This window comes from Toxorhynchites rutilus, chromosome 3 (genome assembly GCF_029784135.1).
Source record: "Toxorhynchites rutilus septentrionalis strain SRP chromosome 3, ASM2978413v1, whole genome shotgun sequence".
Lineage (NCBI taxonomy): Eukaryota > Metazoa > Arthropoda > Insecta > Diptera > Culicidae > Toxorhynchites > Toxorhynchites rutilus.
Genome location: NC_073746.1, coordinates 182,250,022 through 182,272,617, shown reverse-complemented (window position 1 = coordinate 182,272,617; position 22,596 = coordinate 182,250,022). Strand labels below are relative to the sequence as shown.

At 37.4% G+C, this 22,596-nt stretch overlaps 4 protein-coding genes across 5 annotated transcripts in view; 2 read left to right on the top strand and 2 right to left on the bottom strand.

Moving 5' to 3' along the window:
* LOC129779673 (uncharacterized) overlaps positions 1–22,596 on the bottom strand; it is a 48,500-nt gene that overhangs the window by 20,653 nt on the left and 5,251 nt on the right. The window lies entirely within an intron of this gene.
* On the bottom strand, positions 244–4,657 carry LOC129779675 (uncharacterized). 2 transcript variants are annotated; one of them, XM_055787297.1, is made up of 2 exons: positions 4,258–4,657; positions 244–378 (listed from the first exon to the last, which is right to left on the bottom strand). In XM_055787297.1, exon 1 carries the CDS (start codon positions 4,635–4,637, stop codon positions 4,278–4,280), a length of 360 nt encoding a protein of 119 aa, XP_055643272.1. In that variant the 5' UTR covers positions 4,638–4,657; the 3' UTR covers positions 244–378; positions 4,258–4,277. The 2 variants fall into 2 exon arrangements, with proteins under 2 accessions (XP_055643272.1, XP_055643273.1); XM_055787298.1 differs by lacking the exon at positions 244–378 and having other exon boundaries at positions 3,202–4,480; positions 4,562–4,657.
* Positions 5,405–6,668, top strand: LOC129779674 (SUN domain-containing protein 2). The gene is made up of 4 exons (XM_055787296.1): positions 5,405–5,735; positions 5,794–6,111; positions 6,168–6,332; positions 6,395–6,668. Exons 1-4 carry the CDS (start codon positions 5,481–5,483, stop codon positions 6,572–6,574), a joined length of 918 nt encoding a protein of 305 aa, XP_055643271.1. The 5' UTR covers positions 5,405–5,480; the 3' UTR covers positions 6,575–6,668.
* Positions 6,441–22,596, top strand: part of LOC129779672 (cytohesin-1) — a 120,459-nt gene continuing 104,303 nt past the window's right edge. Inside the window, exons 1-3 of the mRNA XM_055787292.1 lie at positions 6,441–6,570; positions 20,455–20,881; positions 21,516–21,589. Coding sequence (XP_055643267.1) covers positions 20,806–20,881; positions 21,516–21,589 — 150 coding nt within the window. The 5' untranslated portion in view covers positions 6,441–6,570; positions 20,455–20,805. The remainder of the gene's footprint in view (positions 6,571–20,454; positions 20,882–21,515; positions 21,590–22,596) is intronic.

Here is a 22,596-nt window from a genome sequence, read left to right as displayed (position 1 = left end):
CCATTTTTTGGCGTAAGAGTATTCCTTCTATTCTTCCATTATCCAGTTATACCACCGGACAGCGGAGACAGTTGATATGATCATTGTTGAATTATTAATAGAACAGTGTCTTGCAGAGCAGAGCATTTGTATGGATGAATCGATCTTATTTCGACCGTGGATCGATCTCCATCGCAGAGGATTGTTGCGTGGTCGTAGTTATTCTGTAACAACACAAAGATGGTCAATGAGAGCCCTGAGTTTTGAACTCACGATCGATCGCTTACTAAGCAAACACGCAACCATTGTGGCTACGAAGACCCCCTGAGTGAACTGTTAGAACGAAGCGTTTGCGGGTGAACTGATGCGAACGAAAGAGTGCAGCTGAACTGATTTACGCTGGACGGAATGGATAAATATAGCATTAACACTTATAAGAAAAATAAACGATATTGTCATTTACGAACAAAGTGCATGTAACGCAGGGTTTATTTTGTTAATGTATACAAAAATTTGGGCTCTAAACTAAATAAGATTTTGGTAATTTTAAAGACAAAGTTATATTGACGTAGGACTACGTCTAACCGGAAGATATAGGGGGTGAAATGGAAATCTAGGCACTGAACAAGTAGGAAAAAATGCAAGATTTGGAACGCTTATAACTCGAGCATTTCTCAATAGATCGCAAAAGTTTTTGCATCAATTGATAGGAAATATATCTACGCATCTATCATAACGAATAACATTTCATTTTTCTTGAGATAAATAATTGAATAATTGTGAAATATCAAGCATTGTCAAAATGCACTATGTGCCCATTTTTGATTGGTCTATTTTGTGCTCCTCAAATCGTACCGACCAAAACGGGCAACCAGAGCAGCAGCGAAATAGAATGAAGCACGATTGGAAAGGAAAAAGAAAAAAATGAACGAAACATTGGTCGCAGTCTCACACATGCGTAATTCTCGAGCCAGCCAGTCAGCTTAAAAATCCCCGCTCCGCTGCCGTAAGGATCATTCTCATCCAAACCGTACACCACATCGGTTCGCATCACAACACATCAACAAACCAACCCAAGCAGCCATGTCTGGACATGTTAAAGGAGGAAAAGTGAAGGGAAAGGCAAAATCCCGCTCGAACCGTGTTGATCTGGAGTTCCCCGCAAGGGTAGCTAGGCCGAGCGCGTTAGTACCAGTGCACCAGTCCACCTAGCCGGCGTTATATAGTTTCGGCCGCCGAAGTGATCGAGTTAGCTGGCAAAGCTGCTCGCGACGATAAGAAAACCCGCATTCGGAACAGAACACATTCGGTTCGGTGGACATCAAGACAACAGGCAGTTGCAGCGAGTGGCGAGTGGCAAACGCAATCGCAAAACGGCATCAGGTAGCAGAAGAAAAAAGTTTGTTCTTTATACAAACTGCTTTGGTGGCAAATCCAGAACAAGGCGGCATCGAGGGCGTTCGAATTGGTTTTTTTTTCAAAACCACGAGTACAAAGTTTTCTAAATTGGAACCATTCCATAAAACAAGGCGCTTTTCAGGGCCATTAAACCTTCCAAAAAAGAGTTTAGGAAATACAGTTCAATGCTTTCTAAAACATTATCCAAAATAATAATAAAACACAAATTGATTTTTTCATAATTTGTTTGCCAGGATCTGATGAGTATGTGAATTTGGCAGTTGTTCTGAGCTTATTGATAGTTGGGAACTTTCCAGATTATTCAATTTTCACCAATTCTTAAATTGTTTCCAGATTGAAAGTACAGTAATTTACAATTAGTTCGACATTTAGCTAATTGGACGGACATGTAATGCGACTTATTTAGTTGGACATTTTTGTAAACATAGAGATCCAAATTATGACCTCACATTGAAAGTCGACACTGTACCACTGTCATCGCAAATGTTCAATTACAGGTTAAAATCGCCTCCAATGCGACACTGAGTGGCGCTTCGGCACGTCGCATTGAATGTAATTTACTGTACAACATGTCACAAAGCTGGATGGGAAGAAATTTTCCAACTGTGAAAGCTGTGGCGAGTGGCAACAAATCGCTAAACAGGAAGGTTTAGCCGAACAAGATGGGGATATCGAGTGATAACAAAACAATAAACTCTTTAGATTGAAGATAATTTTGTGATCCTGAAAAGAACCCTTTTTAGCCTGCATGTGAATCCAACGAGCGAACAAATCATAATGAATGTATTTTTTTACCATCGCTCCCTTTTAACGCTCATTCGTTCGTCTCGTTGGACTCGCCTTTTTGGCTGAGTCTGCCGATTTGTCTCTATCCTGTGAGTGTGTACCGCTAGAGTATAAAACACGCGGACCCCAAAAAAATATCTTATTTTCTTTCAAACCGTAAACCCGTGTGGTTGTACGGCATCGGCATCGTGGACGTAACAAAGGAGGACAAGTTAAGGGAAAGGCAAAGTCTCACTCGAACCGTGCAGGTCTCCAGTTCCCTGTTGGTCGCATTCACTGATTGCTCCGCAAGGGTAACTAGGCCGAACGGATTGGTGCCGGAGCACCAGTATACCTAACAGCGATTATAGAGTTTCGGCCGTCGGAGTGCTCGAGTTGGCTTGCAAAGCTGCTCACGACAATCAGAAAACCCGCATCAAGAACAGAGCAGCTTCGGTTCGGCGCTCATCAAGGCAACAATTAGTTTCAGTGAGTGGCAAAGTGTTTCTCCGGCACGTCGCATTAAATGTAATTTACTGAACAACATGTCACAAGCTGGATGGGAAGAAATTTTCCAACTGTGAAAGCTGTGGCGAGTGGCAAACGCAATAGCTAAACAGGAAGGTTTAACCGAACAAGATGGGAATATCGAGTGATAACAAAAACACAACACCAAAGGTTCTTTTCAGAACCATCAACATATTCATAAAGAGTAAACAGTAAACTAATCCATTTTTCAGGTAGATAGTGTGAGTTTCTCGGATGTGCTTGTTTGGGGAATTCCCCCAGCGTAGCTGTCCTGATGCAGGAACGTCTTACCTCGTGCTCGGTGATGGTTAAAAGTGAAGTGAAGTGCCAACGGTTGCTGCGCAACGGTTTATGTGGTGTCGGACTTCTACACCGCCATTATGTCGACACAGTTGAGTGTACGCCTGCGGTTAATATATATTTGAGAGAATACTTGTTGAAGTCAGTCGTTCTCTTATAGAGTACCACACAGATAGGTAGGTATTCACGAAGGAGAAGAAAATAAAACAATATATTTAAAATATATATTTAACAAAAGCTGTCCCCTTTGTATAGTCCTACGTCACTCCGGTTATGTCCCCGACATTACCCACCCGTCTTTTTTTCTTCTAATTTCATGTATTTTCTCAATTCCGCGTTATAATCATACACTTTCTGATTATCAGAAAAAAAAATCTAGTGGAAGCTGGGACGATCCATTAATTAGTTAAACATAAAGTCTTCTAATGGGAGAAAGTTGAGAAAAAAGTTTTTTCCTTGCTTTCAATCTATTGTTTGGCCTATTGCGTCCACGTGTTATCATGATTTTTTGTATGATTTATTGTTAGTGAAAATTAGAAAAAAATCGCTGCTGTATTTTTTCTTTAACTCTCTAAATCTCTCATAATTTCTGATAACCATATTTTCATATAAAAGTTTGCGACTTTTAAAGAAGTAGAGACTATCTTTTCCCACTAAATTTCAAAAATATAAATCCCATACGAGTCAAAAAATCTTCTATCCAGTCCAACGTTTTCAATGAATAGCTGTCTATTGATGTTGGGTTCCAGCTAACATTCTATGTTGTTCCTAATAGCGATGAATGAAAGAGCGAAAGAACGGTTGAAAAGAACTGATTCACTTAGATGAATGGTTAGTGACTGAACCGTTCAGTTCATTTTAATGATATGTTTCTGTATAGACAGGCCCAACGACGCGTCGCTTTGTTTGCGGTTTTATAATAGATGTTTAACTATGTTTTTAATACTCCTATACTCGCGCATAGGTCTGTGAGACCGAGAAACCAATAAATCGTTCATTTCTCAGAAAATATTAACACTACGACTTTGCGATTCTCTCTAGCTTCGTTATTCGTCGTTCGTCATGGTTTAGCGTATCGTATGTGTTGGTACGAAGGGAACGTGTGTCACTTTTTTAACACTTTCGGTCTGAGACTCCGACGTGAGTATAGGAATAACTTTTTTGGACAAGTGACTTTTTCCTATTTTAGAATATTGTTCAATGGAATGTATAAAATAATGTCAGTGGCGTGGATTATGTATTGAATATAATGCATAAGATCATCACCGGACTATTCTTATTTGATTTTAGTCCTCTTCATCTTGATTTTCCAACAGATTCTCCAATTCTGAGCTTGGCTCTGGGTCAAAATCCATCTCCAAAAAATCAGTCTCATCATCTGCCTGCAGATCCCGGTGATCTAACGGATTTGGCGCATCATCGTCACCTCTGTATGCATAGATGCAGTCATCGGAAGCAGATCCGTTTTCATCGTCGGAATAGATGTTATCTGGAAGTAGGATTATTTCCTCGATGATGCCGTTCTCGCTGATATAAGAAAGATTGCCGAGGGAATTGTCGGAAAAATCACCATCCAATTCAGCCTCCTCAGGATCCAGCTCAACTAGTTCCTCGTGCGATGGTGAGGCGTGAACCTGGCCGTTCATATGATGTTTTCCATTTTCCACGGACAAGTGAAATGGTTAATATACGGTGAATAGTTTGATAATTTATACGATTGTTCCTAGCGTTAAGGAATCTGAAGCTGAAGCTTACATTACTTTATTAAAAACAAGATTTCATGAGGAATGGATTTAAATTACGGGGAGCAATTAATTATTTTCACAGATAGTTTAATATTCAAATGTTTGAGCCGGCTATCCAAAGTGTTGGACCTATTTGCATAACATTTCACATCATAAGGATGATGGACCAAGGGGATATTCGGCTTCCATCCAAACGTTGGCCTTCCCATCGGTTCGAAGCAAACGAACAAAAAATACATACCGGTTTCATCCGAGATTCGTCTGTCTAATCGCTCCAAGCATATGTGTCCGGATTGAGCACCATTTATTTGCGGCATCAAATTTTCCTGCTCAGCTACGTTATTGTTGTTGTTGAACTGATTTTGATATTTTATTGTGGATGTCTTGGGGATCGCTCCCTTGCTGGCATTACCCGGTTTTGCACCTTGCTGATAGCAATAATTGTCATTATCATTATTGTCCATCGTTGCTGACATTCTATGGTTCCGGCTCCGGTGTTTATACACTGTGCGTTTGTAAGATATACTGTTCAATATGCGATTATGATGTAATGCAGACAACTTTGATCACAAATCGAACCGCTTGCGGTCAAATCTTAATATTTATAAAGCAGTAATTTACAATATTTTGACGCAAAACATAGGTATCGCACACGTCCCAATTAGTTTTTTGTTCTACATTGAACTTCTTGTTTACCTGTCATTGGTAAAGTTCTGAGGAAGGGATAACTTCAATCACGCCAGAATGTTGTTTACAACCACAACGACATTTGTTGCTGAAGAGGTTTCTTGCTCAAAAAGTCAAATGTTTGAAAAAAATCCAACTTTTGAAATGAACGTTGAAGGAGGACCTCAACCGGATGCACGAAATGGGAACGTTAGCTATGTGTTCTCTATATTATTCACTGTGATTTTGAGCGTTTGTTTTTGGTCATACCTGCAACAAAATACGAATAAGCAGCATATAGCTGACCTGCGAGAAAATCTGGGAGCTCTAACGGTATGTTTTAGTTGTATGTTCAAAAAATGCCTTCTTATTTTCGATTTGACAAATTTAGAAACATGTTCTGAACAATGGAGGTTTCACTGACGACTTCGAGAAAACGGAGCTTTCAACGCACGATTTTCAGAAGCAAACGATTTTTGAGCTCCGAGAAGCCCAAACAAGAATTGAAGTTCTCCAAAATCGTATCGATTATTTGGAAAAAATTAACAACGATAAATTTGGGAGACCCGATTATGCGTCCGCTGACTTTGGTGGTAAAGTGGTTAGTGTGAGGGTCAAACAATGGAAATTTATTGTGCAATCTTTTGTCGAGCAAAGTTTGAAAATTGGTAGGAGAAAATTGTCGAATAGGCATTGCTGTATTATACAGGTAAGTTAGACCAAAATGGGGAAAATAAAGTCACTTGCTTCATTTTTCTTGTCCAGGAAAATTGTCCGGGTCACTGTCAAGCTTTTTATGGTTCTTCTGCTAGTATCGCTATCAGGCTTATGGATAGTGTTATTCTAGATGGCGTTACGATAGAACATGTTCCTAAAAATATATTACCTGATATGTCAAGTAGTAGTGCGGTAAAAGAATTCTCTGTTTGGGTAACCGTTAAATGTGTATGTATATTAATCATTATCACTTTGAATATGTTTTTCAATTCTAGGGATTAGAAAATGTTTTTATGGATAGTAGCAGTTTCTTTTTTGGAAACTTCATTTTTGATGCCGAAAAGGACTTTCTTCAATCATTTAATTTTTCTATTTTATCAACGAGGCCGTATAACTATGTAATGATTAATGTTGCTTCGAATCACGGTGCCGATTATACCTGCATTCATAGGTGAGTTCATGATTTAACAAGAATTTATTATAACATTTATGTGTGATCACCTTCCCGGGATTTGTCAGTGAGTGGTTTGCTCATGTCATGCTCTTTTGTTTTGGTCGTTGCTTTCACATTATCTGACCACTTGTGCACGCGACTTAAGGTGAAGGTGGAACGAAGCCATTGTAGTAGTCAAGGCGCGTAGAAGTATATCCTAAGGTGGGCCAACTTGCTAAAACCACTCTCCAGCCATCTTGGAAATCTACTGTGTTTTGTTTGTAAACAAAACACAATACGCTAGTGCCGAAGCTCGCTCCTGATCAGTCTGTCTCTTTCACGCTTCAAGGAAATAATTCCCCTTCTGCTTTCTTCCGTACTGTTTTCATATACCGCTCCCCTAACCAACTTAGTGACGAAACGGCCTCACCTAGTACCATAGACCCGTCTTGGTAGTAGTATAGATAAAAGCACGTGTATTCGTGGGGAAATAGTGTATTTGAGATAAGAGCAAATCACCCGGTTTGTTTTGATTTTGGAACGTAAATAGATCAATTCACTTATCAGACTGTGTGGCGATTCACTGACACGAGTCATAGAATTCATTTGAAAAAAATAACACTTCGATACTGAAGTAAAATGTATGAACGATGTGTTTCTACGAACAACTACGAATATATATATATATATATATATATATATATATATATATATATATATATATATATATATATATATATATATATATATATATATATATATATATATATATATATATATATATGTATATATATATATATAATTCTGATCATACATGAGCGGAACATGAGAAAATTTATAACACATGCGAATTGATTGGGGCTCTTTTGGTATTAACAAGTTCTTCCGCACAGTAACTCGATGTTGATAATTCTCTAATATTTTCCTTCAATGATCGTTTTTTTCACATATTCACGTTGGAGAGCTTTAACCCTTTTCTTTGTTGGCGAGGTATTTTGATTGAATGCAATACTTTTTCGTTTACTATTTTTTTTTACGTAGAACTACGTCTTTCATTAAGGGTGCCAAATCTGAAAAAATAGGTCACGTTTTTATGAAATAAACTTAACGTTAGGTACAATTTTTATCGCGAACGGATTTTGGGGTTTTACATACAAAACGAATAGAAAATTCCCCAAGATTTGTTTGATATGCTATACCGGATATGCTATGCCGGACGGCGAGGAGTAATACGAGGCCAAGGGTCTTTTTGAAGGTTAGAGACGAATGAACTAAAGAAGTTGAAAGTATCACATGTCTTCGTTTTTGATTGAGCTGTGGACGCGATCAAATTACTGACTCGCTGATGTCTCGAGCATTGCAATAATTGCATCAAACTGACTCCATCGCATTAAGGTTCTGAGCTACACAATTGTGTAGGGAATCATCAAGCTAGGCTATAGACAGTTCACCAAGAAATAAATGTTCTTGAATTTTGTCTGTGAATTGACGAATTTACGCAAAGCTGAATCAGCCTATGCGACATCTACATTAGAGTTCAGAACCACAAAAGTGAGGGTGTTTGTTTATTTTACGCACTGAAAAGCAAGATTCGGTGGTGATTATTCATTTTATTTCAATTTAGATTCATTTCAGCCATTGAATGTCGTAAGTATATGGTAAGAAAGTTGGAGTTTTGTATATTTACGATGGTTTCAACACGCGATTTGACCAAAGTCATAGATAATCTTCGAAAAGTTTAAGTTTGATAATGCAAACCGGTTATTGATACTATGGATAATTGCGATGAAATCGATATCATATCAAATTGGCTGATATCATTGATTATGTAGGGGCCGATACGAGAAGGATTTGCAGTATTTTTTAGCGCAAAACACCCTATTCATCGTTTACTTAGTTGAAAAAAAATAAAGTTACAATACTTATAACAAGCCATTCCTCGTAATGTTAATAGCACATTGTAAAATGATGATTTTCTAACCTTTTAAGCGTGGAAAGAATACATGAAACCGGGAAATTTGAAGATAAATTTTGATTTTTCTAGAAAATTTTAACGAATTTCATACCAAAAAAACAAAACATCCTCATTTTACTCGCTGCGCCAGCTGGTTGCAATTCTAACGTAAATTCGTCAATTGGTTTCGCTCGACGATAGCAAAACTCTCCACAAAGGATGACAGCTAAGCTGGTCTAGACCGGCAATATTAACAAAAAGGGCTTCTGTTGAGAAGAGCGCAAAACGGAGATAAGTGTGTGCATATTTAATTGCTTCAAGCCATCGATATATGGAAATTTGTGTGTGTACGTGCGTGCGTTTTAACGTATTGCGCTGTTGCGGGTGAACATGTCGATCCGAACGTGGTGACAAGGAGGGGAGATAGCGGGAGGAAAATATTTGCGCTAGGGTATTAGTAATGAATCTCTGCTGAGGCAAATATTCAGCCTTTCCCCAAGCAGTTGACTTTGTTTGTTTTCCGTATACATAAAGGCTTCCTTGGAGCCTTTGACATTGCATCAATGCATTGAACTGATGCTGTGGTGAAGCAGGTGTTAAGGTGGTGAACCAAAAAATTATTTGGGAATACCAAGTTATTCAATAAGTTATAATAAGTTATTGATTTATTTGGGTTCGCGTGCCAGTTGCAAAACTCCCTTCAACTAGGATTGCATTTGCGCTAATCTTGATCATAATGAAGCAGTGCTACTCTTTTCGAGGTTGTTGAGATTAACAGAAAGAGTTTATTTCGTTTATTTAGTCACCAAGAAAGTAAATGTCGTTCTGGAATTTTGTATGTGATTTGGTTTCGCTTGTCAGTAGCAAAACTTTCTCCACTAAGGATTAAAATTTCGTAGCATTATAAAATAATATTCTACGTCAACAATGCGGTCGTGTCTTGGACACAACCTCCTATAATTTTTTGATAGCAGAGGCAGCCGTGGCAGTGTTCCAATATAATTTTCATAACCAATATTAAGGTTGCAAAAACTTACATTATAGACCCATTAAACGTAAACATAATAATTGTATTGATATCGACACAATTTTATTTGATTGATTTCATGACATGAAACGCTATCACTCAGGAATAATATTTTATTGAGTGGTTTTATAGCTGTTTCGATGATATTGTCTGGCATCAGTGTCGAAAAAATAACGATGCTATCACCAATATGAACAAAACCATTGCGGAAAATTGAAAAATGAAAATTTAACTTTCAGAGCACTAGCTCGAGTTTTCCGACGTTTTTCATAATACATTGCGACGGTAGATGAAAATTTAATATCTTGTGAGTAATCGATTAGAGTTTGGTTGATATTACTTGATGGGAAGTGTGCGAAAAGATAATTTTCCACACACTGTTTCGCAGAATTATTGAATATCGTGCAAGGGATGAGAGAGGGAGATGAAAGAAGTGAGTGCCATTGTGGCAGCCATTTGTAACTTCCTTCCACCTTCACCTTAATGGACAGTTTAATGTGTTCTGTATGGATAAAACAGTTTTCATGCTGAAGACTCGTGTCCGAATAAATATAAATAACGTTGTAGCAATATTTCATTTTATTGTTTCCTGTTCGGGTGTACACCCAAAATTGATTTTTAGCTCATGTTTTGTCATTCCGATTTATGACATTAAATGAGACATAACATAACAGAAAATGTCATGACTCACAAATACTGGTAAGCATTTGTATAATATACATGGTACAGCAATATAAGATTCATGCGAGCGAGCGAAAAAAAAACCAATAAGTTACATACACGGCTCAGACCGAGATAGATATTGTTCTCCTTCATGCGCTCCTTTTTTACTCTTAGAAAACTCTTCCCAACATCATTTTGTAATCAGGTGCAATATTATCCATATTTGCTGAACAACTGCTGAAGCATCATTAGCCATGTGGATAGCGTGGTCGTGTAAAATAGTTTTGCATTCCAACCGGCATTGGTTCGATCCCCATTGACGTCGCATGGACTTTTTTTTGCATAATCCCAAATGAAATCAGAAAAGAAAACAGAAAGAGATGTCTGCACGCATACATACAAACCATTTCTGAGCTTTTAAAACAGCTCATTGTTTGCTCATTTGACTCTCCAGCACACTAAATGGCATCATTTCTGCCAAAGATGAAATGTTTTCTGCCAACGCTAGTTTGGGTGTAGAGATGGGCAAACCGTTCACCAATGGCACGAACGAACTTGTTCACAAAAAAGAGTGAACGAATGGTCGTTCTTTTTCAAAAAACGGTAGTTCGCCTTACGAACTGATTGCGAGCGAACGGTTTGTGAACGAAATGATTCAGAACGAACTGTATGGGGAAGAACTGTTTGAGAACGAACTAATTGAGTGAACTGTTTTTTTATCCCATTTGTTTATTTTAGGCATTTTAGCTGTAACAGAACCGAATTTCAATCGTGTACATGTCACATGGTTATCATATTTATAATTGGCATATTACACAGTTGCCATTTTTTGGCGTAAGAGTATTCCTTCTGTTCTTCCATTATCCAGTTATACCACCGGACAGCGGAGACAGTTGATATGATCATTGTTGAATTATTAATAGAACAGCAGCCCGATGTGTCTTGCAGAGCAGAGCAGTTGTATGGATGAATCGATCTTATTTCGACCGTGGATCGATCTCCATCGCAGATGATTGTTGCGTGGTCGTAGTTATTCTGTAACAACACAAAGATGGTCAATGAGAGCCCTGAGTTTTGAACTCACGATCGATCGCTTACTAAGCAAACACGCAACCAATGTGGCTACGAAGACCCCCTGAGTGAACTGTTAGAACGAAGCATTTGCGGGTGAACTGATGCGAACGAAAGAGTGCAGCTGAACTGATTTACGCTGGACGGAATGGATAAATATAGCGTTAACACTTATAAGAAAAATAAACGATATTGTCATTTACGAACAAAGTGCATGTAACGCAGGGTTTATTTTGTTAATGTATACAAAAATTTGGGCTCTAAACTAAATAAGATTTTGGTAATTTTAAAGACAAAGTTATATTGACGTAGGACTACGTCTAACCGGAAGATATAGGGGGTGAAATGGAAATCTAGGCACTGAACAAGTAGGAAAAAATGCAAGATTTGGAACGCTTATAACTCGAGCATTTCTCAATAGATCGCAAAAGTTTTTGCATCAATTGATAGGAAATATATCTACGCATCTATCATAACGAATAACATTTCATTTTTCTTGAGATAAATAATTGAATAATTGTGAAATATCAAGCATTGTCAAAATGCACTATGTGCCCATTTTTGATTGGTCTATTTTGTGCTCCTCAAATCGTACCGACCAAAACGGGCAACCAGAGCAGCAGCGAAATAGAATGAAGCACGATTGGAAAGGAAAAAGAAAAAAATGAACGAAACATTGGTCGCAGTCTCACACATGCGTAATTCTCGAGCCAGCCAGTCAGCTTAAAAATCCCCGCTCCGCTGCCGTAAGGATCATTCTCATCCAAACCGTACACCACATCGGTTCGCATCACAACACATCAACAAACCAACCCAAGCAGCCATGTCTGGACATGTTAAAGGAGGAAAAGTGAAGGGGAACGGCAAAATCCCGCTCGAACCGTGTTGATCTGGAGTTCCCCGCAAGGGTAGCTAGGCCGAGCGCGTTAGTACCAGTGCACCAGTCCACCTAGCCGGCGTTATATAGTTTCGGCCGCCGAAGTGATCGAGTTAGCTGGCAAAGCTGCTCGCGACGATAAGAAAACCCGCATTCGGAACAGAACACATTCGGTTCGGTGGACATCAAGACAACAGGCAGTTGCAGCGAGTGGCGAGTGGCAAACGCAATCGCAAAACGGCATCAGGTAGCAGAAGAAAAAAGTTTGTTCTTTATACAAACTGCTTTGGTGGCAAATCCAGAACAAGGCGGCATCGAGGGCGTGCGAATTGGTTTTTTTTTCAAAACCACGAGTACAAAGTTTTCTAAATTGGAACCATTCCATAAAACAAGGCGCTTTTCAGGGCCATTAAACCTTCCAAAAAAGAGTTTAGGAAATACAGTTCAATGCTTTCTAAAACATTATCCAAAATAATAATAAAACACAAATTGATTTTTTCATAATTTGTTTGCCAGGATCTGATGAGTATGTGAATTTGGCAGTTGTTCTGAGCTTATTGATAGTTGGGAACTTTCCAGATTATTAAATTTTCACCAATTCTTAAATTGTTTCCAGATTGAAAGTACAGTAATTTACAATTAGTTCGACATTTAGCTAATTGGACGGAAATGTAATGCGAATTATTTAGTTGGACATTTTTGTAAACATAGAGATCCAAATTATGACCTCACATTGAAAGTCGACACTGTACCACTGTCATCGCAAATGTTCAATTACAGGTTAAAATCGCCTCCAATGCGACATTGAGTGGCGCTTCGACACGTCGCATTGAATGTAATTTACTGTACAACATGTCACAAAGCTGGATGGGAAGAAATTTTCCAACTGTGAAAGCTGTGGCGAGTGGCAACAAATCGCTAAACAGGAAGGTTTAGCCGAACAAGATGGGGATATCGAGTGATAACAAAACAATAAACTCTTTAGATTGAAGATAATTTTGTGATCCTGAAAAGAACCCTTTTTAGCCTGCATATGAATCCAACGAGCGAACAAATCATAATGAATGTATTTTTTTACCATCGCTCCCTTTTAACGCTCATTCGTTCGTCTCGTTGGACTCGCCTCTTTGGCTGAGTCTGCCGATTTGTCTCTATCCTGTGAGTGTGTACCGCTAGAGTATACAACACGCGGACCCCAAAAAAATATCTTATTTTCTTTCAAACCGTAAACCCGTGTGGTTGTACGGCATCGGCATCGTGGACGTAACAAAGGAGGACAAGTTAAGGGAAAGGCAAAGTCTCACTCGAACCGTGCAGGTCTCCAGTTCCCTGTTGGTCGCATTCACTGATTGCTCCGCAAGGGTAACTAGGCCGAACGGATTGGTGCCGGAGCACCAGTATACCTAACAGCGATTATAGAGTTTCGGCCGTCGGAGTGCTCGAGTTGGCTTGCAAAGCTGCTCACGACAATCAGAAAACCCGCATCAAGAACAGAGCAGCTTCGGTTCGGCGCTCATCAAGGCAACAATTAGTTTCAGTGAGTGGCAAAGTGTTTCTCCGGCACGTCGCATTAAATGTAATTTACTGAACAACATGTCACAAGCTGGATGGGAAGAAATTTTCCAACTGTGAAAGCTGTGGCGAGTGGCAAACGCAATAGCTAAACAGGAAGGTTTAACCGAACAAGATGGGAATATCGAGTGATAACAAAAACACAACACCAAAGGTTCTTTTCAGAACCATCAACATATTCATAAAGAGTAAACAGTAAACTAATCCATTTTTCAGGTAGATAGGTAGGTATTCACGTAGGAGAAGAAAATAAAACAATATATTTAAAATATATATTTAACAAAAGCTGTCCCCTTTGTATAGTCCTACGTCACTCCGGTTATGTCCCCGACATTACCCACCCGTCTTTTTTTTTTTTCTAATTTCATGTATTTTCTCAATTCCGCGTTATAATCATACACTTTCTGATTATCAGAAAAAAAAATCTAGTGGAAGCTGGGACGATCCATTAATTAGTTAAACATAAAGTCTTCTAATGGGAGCAAGTTGAGAAAAAAGTTTTTTCCTTGCTTTCAATCTATTGTTTGGCCTATTGCGTCCACGTGTTATCATGATTTTTTGTATGATTTATTGTTAGTGAAAATTAGAAAAAAATCACTGCTGTATTTTTTCTTTAACTCTCTAAATCTCTCATAATTTCTGATAACCATATTTTCATATACAGTTTGCGACTTTTAAAGAAGTAGAGACTATCTTTTCCCACTAAATTTCAAAAATATAAATCCCATACGAGTCAAAAAATCTCCTATCCAGTCCAACGTTTTCAATGAATAGCTGTCTATTGATGTTGGGTTCCAGCTAACATTCTATGTTGTTCCTAATAGCGATGAATGAAAGAGCGAAAGAACGGTTGAAAAGAACTGATTCACTTAGATGAATGGTTAGTGACTGAACCGTTCAGTTCATTTTAATGATATGTTTCTGTATAGACAGGCCCAACGACGCGTCGCTTTGTTTGCGGTTTTATAATAGATGTTTAACTATGTTTTTAATACTCCTATACTCGCGCATAGGTCTGTGAGACCGAGAAACCAATAAATCGTTCATTTCTCAGAAAATATTAACACTACGACTTTGCGATTCTCTCTAGCTTCGTTATTCGTCGTTCATCATGGTTTAGCGTATCGTATGTGTTGGTACGAAGGGAACGTGTGTCACTTTTTTAACACTTTCGGTCTGAGACTCCGACGTGAGTATAGGAGTAACTTTTTTGGACAAGTGACTTTTTCCTATTTTAGAATATTGTTCAATGGAATGTATAAAATAATGTCAGTGGCGTGGATTATGTATTGAATATAATGCATAAGATCATCACCGGACTATTCTTATTTGATTTTAGTCCTCTTCATCGCCGGGTTGAACGGATTCATATATAATTCGTTGTAATCTTCACATGTGCAAAAGAACAAAAAATACGTTTAACTTTCGTTATTTGCTAAACACAAAGGTCATACATATACACACTTGTAAAAGAAATGCACTTATGGAAGGATTGTAAACTGTAAACTATAAACTAACCGGTGGCTAATGGTTATGTTCTACAGTTACAGTTTCGGAAATATTTTTCATAATATACTAGCTGACCAGGCGAACATCGTCCCACCAACAATTAATTTTTTTTTATTTAAATAATTTCGGACACTCAAGTCCCCATAGAAATTGTTTTTCTGTGCGTGATCTATATTCGTGGTATATAATCTCTTTTGAGGCATATAAACCTGATGCAGACTAAGACGCTGTGGGATATAAAGCAGGCATGAGAAAATATACATCTATATGCTATGTTTTAATTATCGATTCATTTAATTTGCACTAAAATCAACCCATTTCTGGTGCACTTTACATAACAGTGTCGGAAAACGCAAATGAATATGGCATCACTTCAAGAGAATGAGAGGCCTAAGAGAGAATTGAAAGGGAGAGATCAGGATTCTCTATGTTGGATAATGCATTGTATCGAGTGGAGGATTCATTCTGTGTACGATTTCTGGAGCGAAAGGTGTCTCCCGAGCTAAAAGAAAAAATACACCAAGATGGCCTCTAAGTATTGCGAACCTGGTCACGACAGACGCACCAAATCTGATATTGACTGTTAAATCCGTTGCCCCGTTCTTGAGTCAAATCGTGAGTGTCAAGCTGGAGCAAGAACGTATTTTACGGACTCCGATATCAAAGAAAAACGTTGTGTTCGGTTTGATTAATTCATGGAAACTGATAACTTTATTCTTGATACACGGTCAATACAAAATATGCAATCGTGAATATAACCCAACTCCGTTACAGTGAGGAACGGATACTCACCCTTATTCCGGAACACGATCGGGTTTAAAATTAGCACGATGTTGCATTCTGTAACCAGAACGAGATCGACTGTAAAATCCATTCGAGATTCAAACATTCTAAAATTCATCCGAGATATAAACCTAATCGACATATGCAGAAGGGTGCTCCATTGCCTTGAGGCGAAACAAAATTGTGTGATAGTGATGTTATATTATTATTAGCGGAAATACTTGGAAAATTATAAAAAAAAACAGGAAGCGGGTTATATCTATGGTATAACCGCAAGGGTGACGTAGGACTATCGTTGATTTAGAGATCATTTGTTTGAAGTTGAATCTAAATCCATTCTGAATGAATGAATAAATGAATATTTGGGGGACTTCGAAAACGAGAGCGTTACGTTGGAGGCACAAGGTTTTATGCATCCAATATAGGATACGAAAAACCTTGTTCTGAAAAATAATCTTCAGAAGCTAACCTGCTAACTGTACTTGATTGACAAATCACAAACCCAAATGTATTATTTGGATATTTTATGGATAGAAAACATTAAAATAAACTCTTTCGCTTGAATGTAATTTTCAATTCCAAGGGGAACTGGCAGATTATTTTCCAGCAACGATTAGATATTTCCACATTTTCCTCAATACTGGAAGCCCACCAGTGGTTAATACTAACTCGATAACCACCTGTTTATAGTACTTGATTGAAAAATATTTGGTCACAGTGTTACATGGATAGAAAACATTAAAATAAACTCTGTCACGTGAATGTATTTTTAAATTTCCAGAGGAACTGGCAGATTATTTTCAGTAACGATTAGATATTTCCACATTTTCCTCGATACTGGAAGCCCACCAGTGGTTAATGCTAACTCGATAACCATCTGTTAATAGCACTTGATTGAAAAATATTTGGTCACAGTGTTACATGGATAGAAAACATTCAAATAAACTCTATCACATGAATGTACACAAAGGAACTGGCAGATTATTTTCCAGCAATGATTAGATCTTTCCGGAACTCGATGCTGAATGGCATCCAAACGGAAAGAATTCTGCGCGTGTATGTGTCGATCCTTCGCCGTCCACCTCCTCCAACACGTTAGGCAACGATGTTGTCTTGTCGATGTCCTCACGAAAAATGAATGTGTCTCACCACCAGAATATCGCTTAAGTATGCTTTTTGTGTGTGATTGAATCGAGAGAAGGTGTGGTTTACGATGGCAATTTGGAAGGCAAACTAGAGGGGAATGAACTCTCTGAGCTCGGAACTTTCGGCGACTGAGCAATAATCGATTGCGGGCGCATACAATATTGGATACGGAAATATCCTACTGATGGGGAAGAATAATCTTCAGAAGCTATCCTGTTAATTGCGATTGATTGAAAAATCACAAAACCAAATGTATTTGGTCACATGGATAGAAAACATTCAAATAAACTCTTTCACATGAATGTATTTTTAAATTTCCAGAGGAACTGGCAGATTATTTTTAGTAACGATTAGATATTTCCACATTTTCCTCGATACTGGAAGCCCACCAGTGGTTAATACTAATTCGATAACCCCCTGTTAATAGCACTTGATTGAAAAATATTTGGTCACAGTGTTACATGGATAGAAAACATTAAAAAACTCTTTCACATGAATGTATTTTTAAATTCCCAGAGGAACTGGCAGATTATTTTCCAGAAATGATTAGATCTTTCCGGAACTTTCTCGATGCTGAATGGCATCCAAACGGAAAGAATTCCGCGCGTGTATGTGTGTGTAGCGATGTCTTCCCGGGGAACCGTTTGTGGCATCACTCTTCTCCTGATGGATTCCCTTCTGGCCTAGGGTGCACAAACAGGCTCTTGATGACACCGTTCATCCGCGCTTTCATGATAAACGAAGAGCTTCACCACAACAGCGACAACATGCTCCAATCGCTGTTCAATTAGAACTGAGTGGATTTCCGAGCGGCGCTCGCTTATATACCGATTGGTGATTTCAATAGCCTGTTTTCAAAGCAATTTTTAGACTATTGAAACAAGTTTTTGGATCAAAAAGTAACAAGTATAGAACGCGTAGACATTTTATCTTTCGAATGAAGTGTTTATCATACCATTTCGTTCAGTTGTTTAGGAGCTATTAACGCTCAAAATCTCGGTCTCCGGCGTAACGCTTTCGTTTTCGAAACTTTGATTTTACACCCCGGTATAGAAATGAAAGACGTAGTCCTACGTCAAAAATTATACGTTAAGTTAAATTAAGTTAGGGTGAGACATACGTGTTCAAAGTATTTGAATAACATCTAGTAATACTTTTCATTCGTATTTCAACAATTTGAAACTGCATTGGGGCATGTTAATGTGATAGAGAGTAAGCTTCATAAATACGGATGAATTATTTTTACGTTTGTTTGGGTTATAGCAATGCTGCCACCTTTGCATATGTCGAATGGGTTTGAATCTCGGACGGATTTTAGAATGTCGATCTCGTTCGGATTGCAGAATGAAAAGTCGATCTCGATCGGATTCGAAATTTCCAAACTCGTTCGGGTTCCGGAATAGAGGTGACTAATTCATCTTTCATTAATATAGATATACAAAATATGCTAAAAAATGACTTCAATTTTCCATCTTTCCGAATGGTTCCCATAACTTTTTTGACATATAAACCTGATGCAGACTAAGACGCATCAATACTGATACTGACTGTTTAATCCGTTGCTTCGTTCTTAATTTAAATCGTGAGGAATGAACGAGAAATCATTTTTAATTATATAGATGGGCTGAACAATATCGACAACAAAACAACAATTTTATATCATCTTTTTGTACCCCATTAAGAAAAAAAAACAAGCATTCATTCTTAGATTACCAAGAATACAGAGACAAAGAATATTAGAATTATGAAAACTTGAAATTCCAGAACCTTCATCATCTGGTAACTATCTAGAAGGTTGTTATACATGTTTCCTTTCGAAATAGGAAATATGTTTGTCGCGAGCATGCAGTCATGGTATGTTCTGATTCTAACACCAATGAAACCACAAACGATTAATACCCCAGCAAACATTAAATCGCATAACAAGCGTATATATAACATCATATGCCCTAAAATTTGGTTGGCATATAATGCGCCTAACTGGCATATGCATGCAAAAGTGGAGGCCATATACATACATGGCAAATGCCTACCGAATTTGTTTGGATGAATATGCAACTTTGACCGGCTATAATAGCGATTATGTTGAAATTGAATTGCGATCTAATATGAATTGTCAAAGCACCAAATACGACTTTTGCCATACTCATATACGATTTATTACAGACATAGAAAAAAAACAAATGGCGCAAAATATTTTCATGAAATGTTTATTATAGCCTCACGAATCGCCATTTTTATATATGAGTATTTATGTTTGTAGAAATAATAATTGTTTGATTGACTTGTGTTGGGAGTGGAATATGAATGTTGAAAATGGCACAGATTGATGTTTGGTGAAAACTGCTCCGATGTGGGTTCGAACTCTGGTCGTCTGGATTATCATCCACCAGCTATCTCGCGCGGTTATCTGAAATTTCGAGTACATCAGTATTTCATTGACATTTCAATATGATGTAATATGTCCTTTATTAGGATCTAATATGATTTACTGTTTCATGATTTTCTTCAGCATGCAACACGATTTACTACATTACTGAATCGATTTAAATTATACGCTTATACGACACACAAACTGCATCAGCGTAATATACGCATATGATGCGGATTAAATATATTTTACGACAATGTACATCATAAAATTGATGTTTATTATGCCGAATTGCGACTTAATTTGATAATGGTATATAAAATCGAGTTTTTACATTCTATGCGATTTCAAATATACACGATACATACTTTGATTGATATTATATGCGATTATGATTTATTCGGATTTCTTGTAAGACTTTGCACGTGCAAAATTACACGATTTAATGTTTGCTGGGACGTTTTTATGTTATTTTCTAGCTCTTTATACTTTCATTAACCATATACAATTACTTACTTTGAATTAATAACAGGAAAAAGTCGAATTTCGTTATTTGTGTTGGAGTATCAAAAATAGTTCTGTTTTGAGGAGGCTGAATTAGATGACTATTAAAACAGAATAAAAACGAAGAAAACATATTTTCTGGAGATTTTTCATTCAATTATACACTCTTCTTCAAATAAATGCCAACAAAGCCTGAAAAATACACAATAGCAACATTACAGCGAAGATCAACTTTGGATCTGTGACACCGTGCGCCAGTATATGAGTTATGATTTTGCACGCGAGCACAGGAGGGTTAAAGAGATTAAAATAAACGAAGGTCATGATATGAATTGATATACAGATTCGATCGCTGAGTGACAATTTATTTCATTTTCTGAATTTTGATCAAGTTTCATATACGTATACAAAAATTTATTTTTCAGGTTTCGAGTTCATGGAAAACTAATCACAAAATCGAAATCGAACCCATGAGAGAAATATAACAAACTGTTGGAATGAATGTATCATGACAACCATATCAAGAGACGGCCGTCGGTAAAGCAGTTCCATTCCGAGGAGTAGGTGAAACACGGGTGTTGACATTGCTGTGGAAAGTTGTCAATGCCCCGAAACCAATAATAATTGTGAGAAGAGACACAGACAGTGGAGAGAAAAACTTAAATGGTGTAGAACCGTCGCTAGTTTTGTTTTTGTTGATTAGTGTAATCATTGCTAAAAAGCTTTGGAATAATTGTATTTTCATGTAGATACGACGCGTTCAACGCGGTGAGATTATGCTGAACACGATGGAAAACTCGTACGCTACGATGTCCAATATATCACAGCACAGCGAAAATTTTCCCATGCCAGGTACGGGAAGGTTGCAAGTTTATGTTTATTTTTTTTCCTCTAAACACGGATATCGGAAGACGAATATACGTGTATTCGATAAACTGTTAGATTAATTTGTATTGTTCAATTGTGTACTAAAAGATCAGAACTCGGAATTCGCTCTTTATCTTATTATATTGAAATCTATGTTGTATGCGCTAGTTAGTAGCACTCAAATGAATAAATATTAAGAAAAATAATTATGTTTGTGTCCTCAACAAAATATTAAGTTAAACAGTAAAATGACTTCCCAATAGTCAGTCGTCCGCATTTCAATGATAGATAAATATCAAAACAATGGATAACTAAAACGACGTTTGCCATACAGATCATTCGAGCAACGGTTCACCTCAATATCGAATTGTCACTAGTGCAACTTTATTTAGATTTCTCTTTTTTTATTCTTGCGTTTTCAAGTAAGACGGTCGATTGCATATAACATTTGTCTATTTCGGATCTATTCAATTTTGCAAGTGATAGTTTTAGCAGGATGCATTCCAATAAATATCAATATGTTTCATTAGGTATTTATTAGTTCCGTGGTATATCCTCTATAATATATAAGACACGATTACGCATTTATTGATTATTGAAATAATATCATCGTTTTTAGAACTAACTCCAGACCAGCAGAAGCTGCTCATAGAGCTCAGACGAAAGAAACAGGAGATATTACTCGAGATACAAGTAAGTACTAACAATTGCTTCGCTGGATAACCTCGTTGTGGAGTCATTTTCGATTATTTCAACAATATTCCCGTTTATCTATCTTTGAATATTCCTCAGTTCGATAGTGTATTTCAGGTGTTATGAATAAAAACGAGGAATTTATTGAAATGTTTAGCTAAATGATTGATGAAATTACTGTTTATTAACCCTTTGCGGTCGGAATTAATTTCCCTTGAAAGGGACTCTCTTATCGTTCCACGCTAAAAATATTTTGTTTATAGCGAGAACCGTTACCTATTATTCATAGAAAATTCGTATACAAGTTCGTTTACCGGATATTTGAAGAAAACAAATATATCTTTCTTATCATCATAAGATAAATTATGATAGAATAGCATATAATCATCATTCACGCGTGTGTAAAAATACGGCATGATTACTGATATGTCGAAAATGTTATTAAAATTGAATTATTATCAACTCATATCGGTACTTTCGTATTAGCGTCACCGGAGCCGAACATTGAAATATAAATGATATAGTTTAAAGCAAAACTTAAAACAATCGACGCCATATTCAAATGGAAGCTATGAGGCTATATTTGCTATGAGGGGCATTCGAATGTAATTTGAAATGTTATGAAAATTGAAATTATTTTCGCATGACAAAAACATTGATTAAATTACAGAAAAATAATTTCCTCAAATTATATTTCATACCTGTTTTCGCACTCAATGCGAAACTTCCATTGGAAACCTTTTGCTTATCCAATGTCATGATGAACGCGAATCAAACAATTCATTGAATTTCCCCTCGATTTTATTTGACCTTTTAACCCCTTGCCGTACGATTTAATTTCCAACAATAGGGCCCAAGCACGAGCACAGTGAGTCGTTTCGAAACTCTGCTGAGTGTGTGTATCTTACTTGCGATCGTAGCAGTCCCGCATCATCACACATATCCATTTCACATCGATAGACGACGAGTGAGGTTCGATGTTGTACGTTCTGGCACAGTCTAATCGC

Excerpts from the sequence above, each read along its gene's own strand:
- LOC129779674 (XM_055787296.1), top strand. The coding sequence starts at position 5,481 with ATGTTGTTTACAACCACAACGACATTTGTTGCTGAAGAGGTTTCTTGC. Across the intron at positions 5,736-5,793 it reads AAAATCTGGGAGCTCTAACG|AAACATGTTCTGAACAATGG; the intron begins GTATGTTTTAGT and ends TGACAAATTTAG. Across the intron at positions 6,333-6,394 it reads TAAAAGAATTCTCTGTTTGG|GGATTAGAAAATGTTTTTAT; the intron begins GTAACCGTTAAA and ends TTTCAATTCTAG.
- LOC129779675 (XM_055787297.1), bottom strand. The coding sequence starts at position 4,637 with ATGAACGGCCAGGTTCACGCCTCACCATCGCACGAGGAACTAGTTGAG.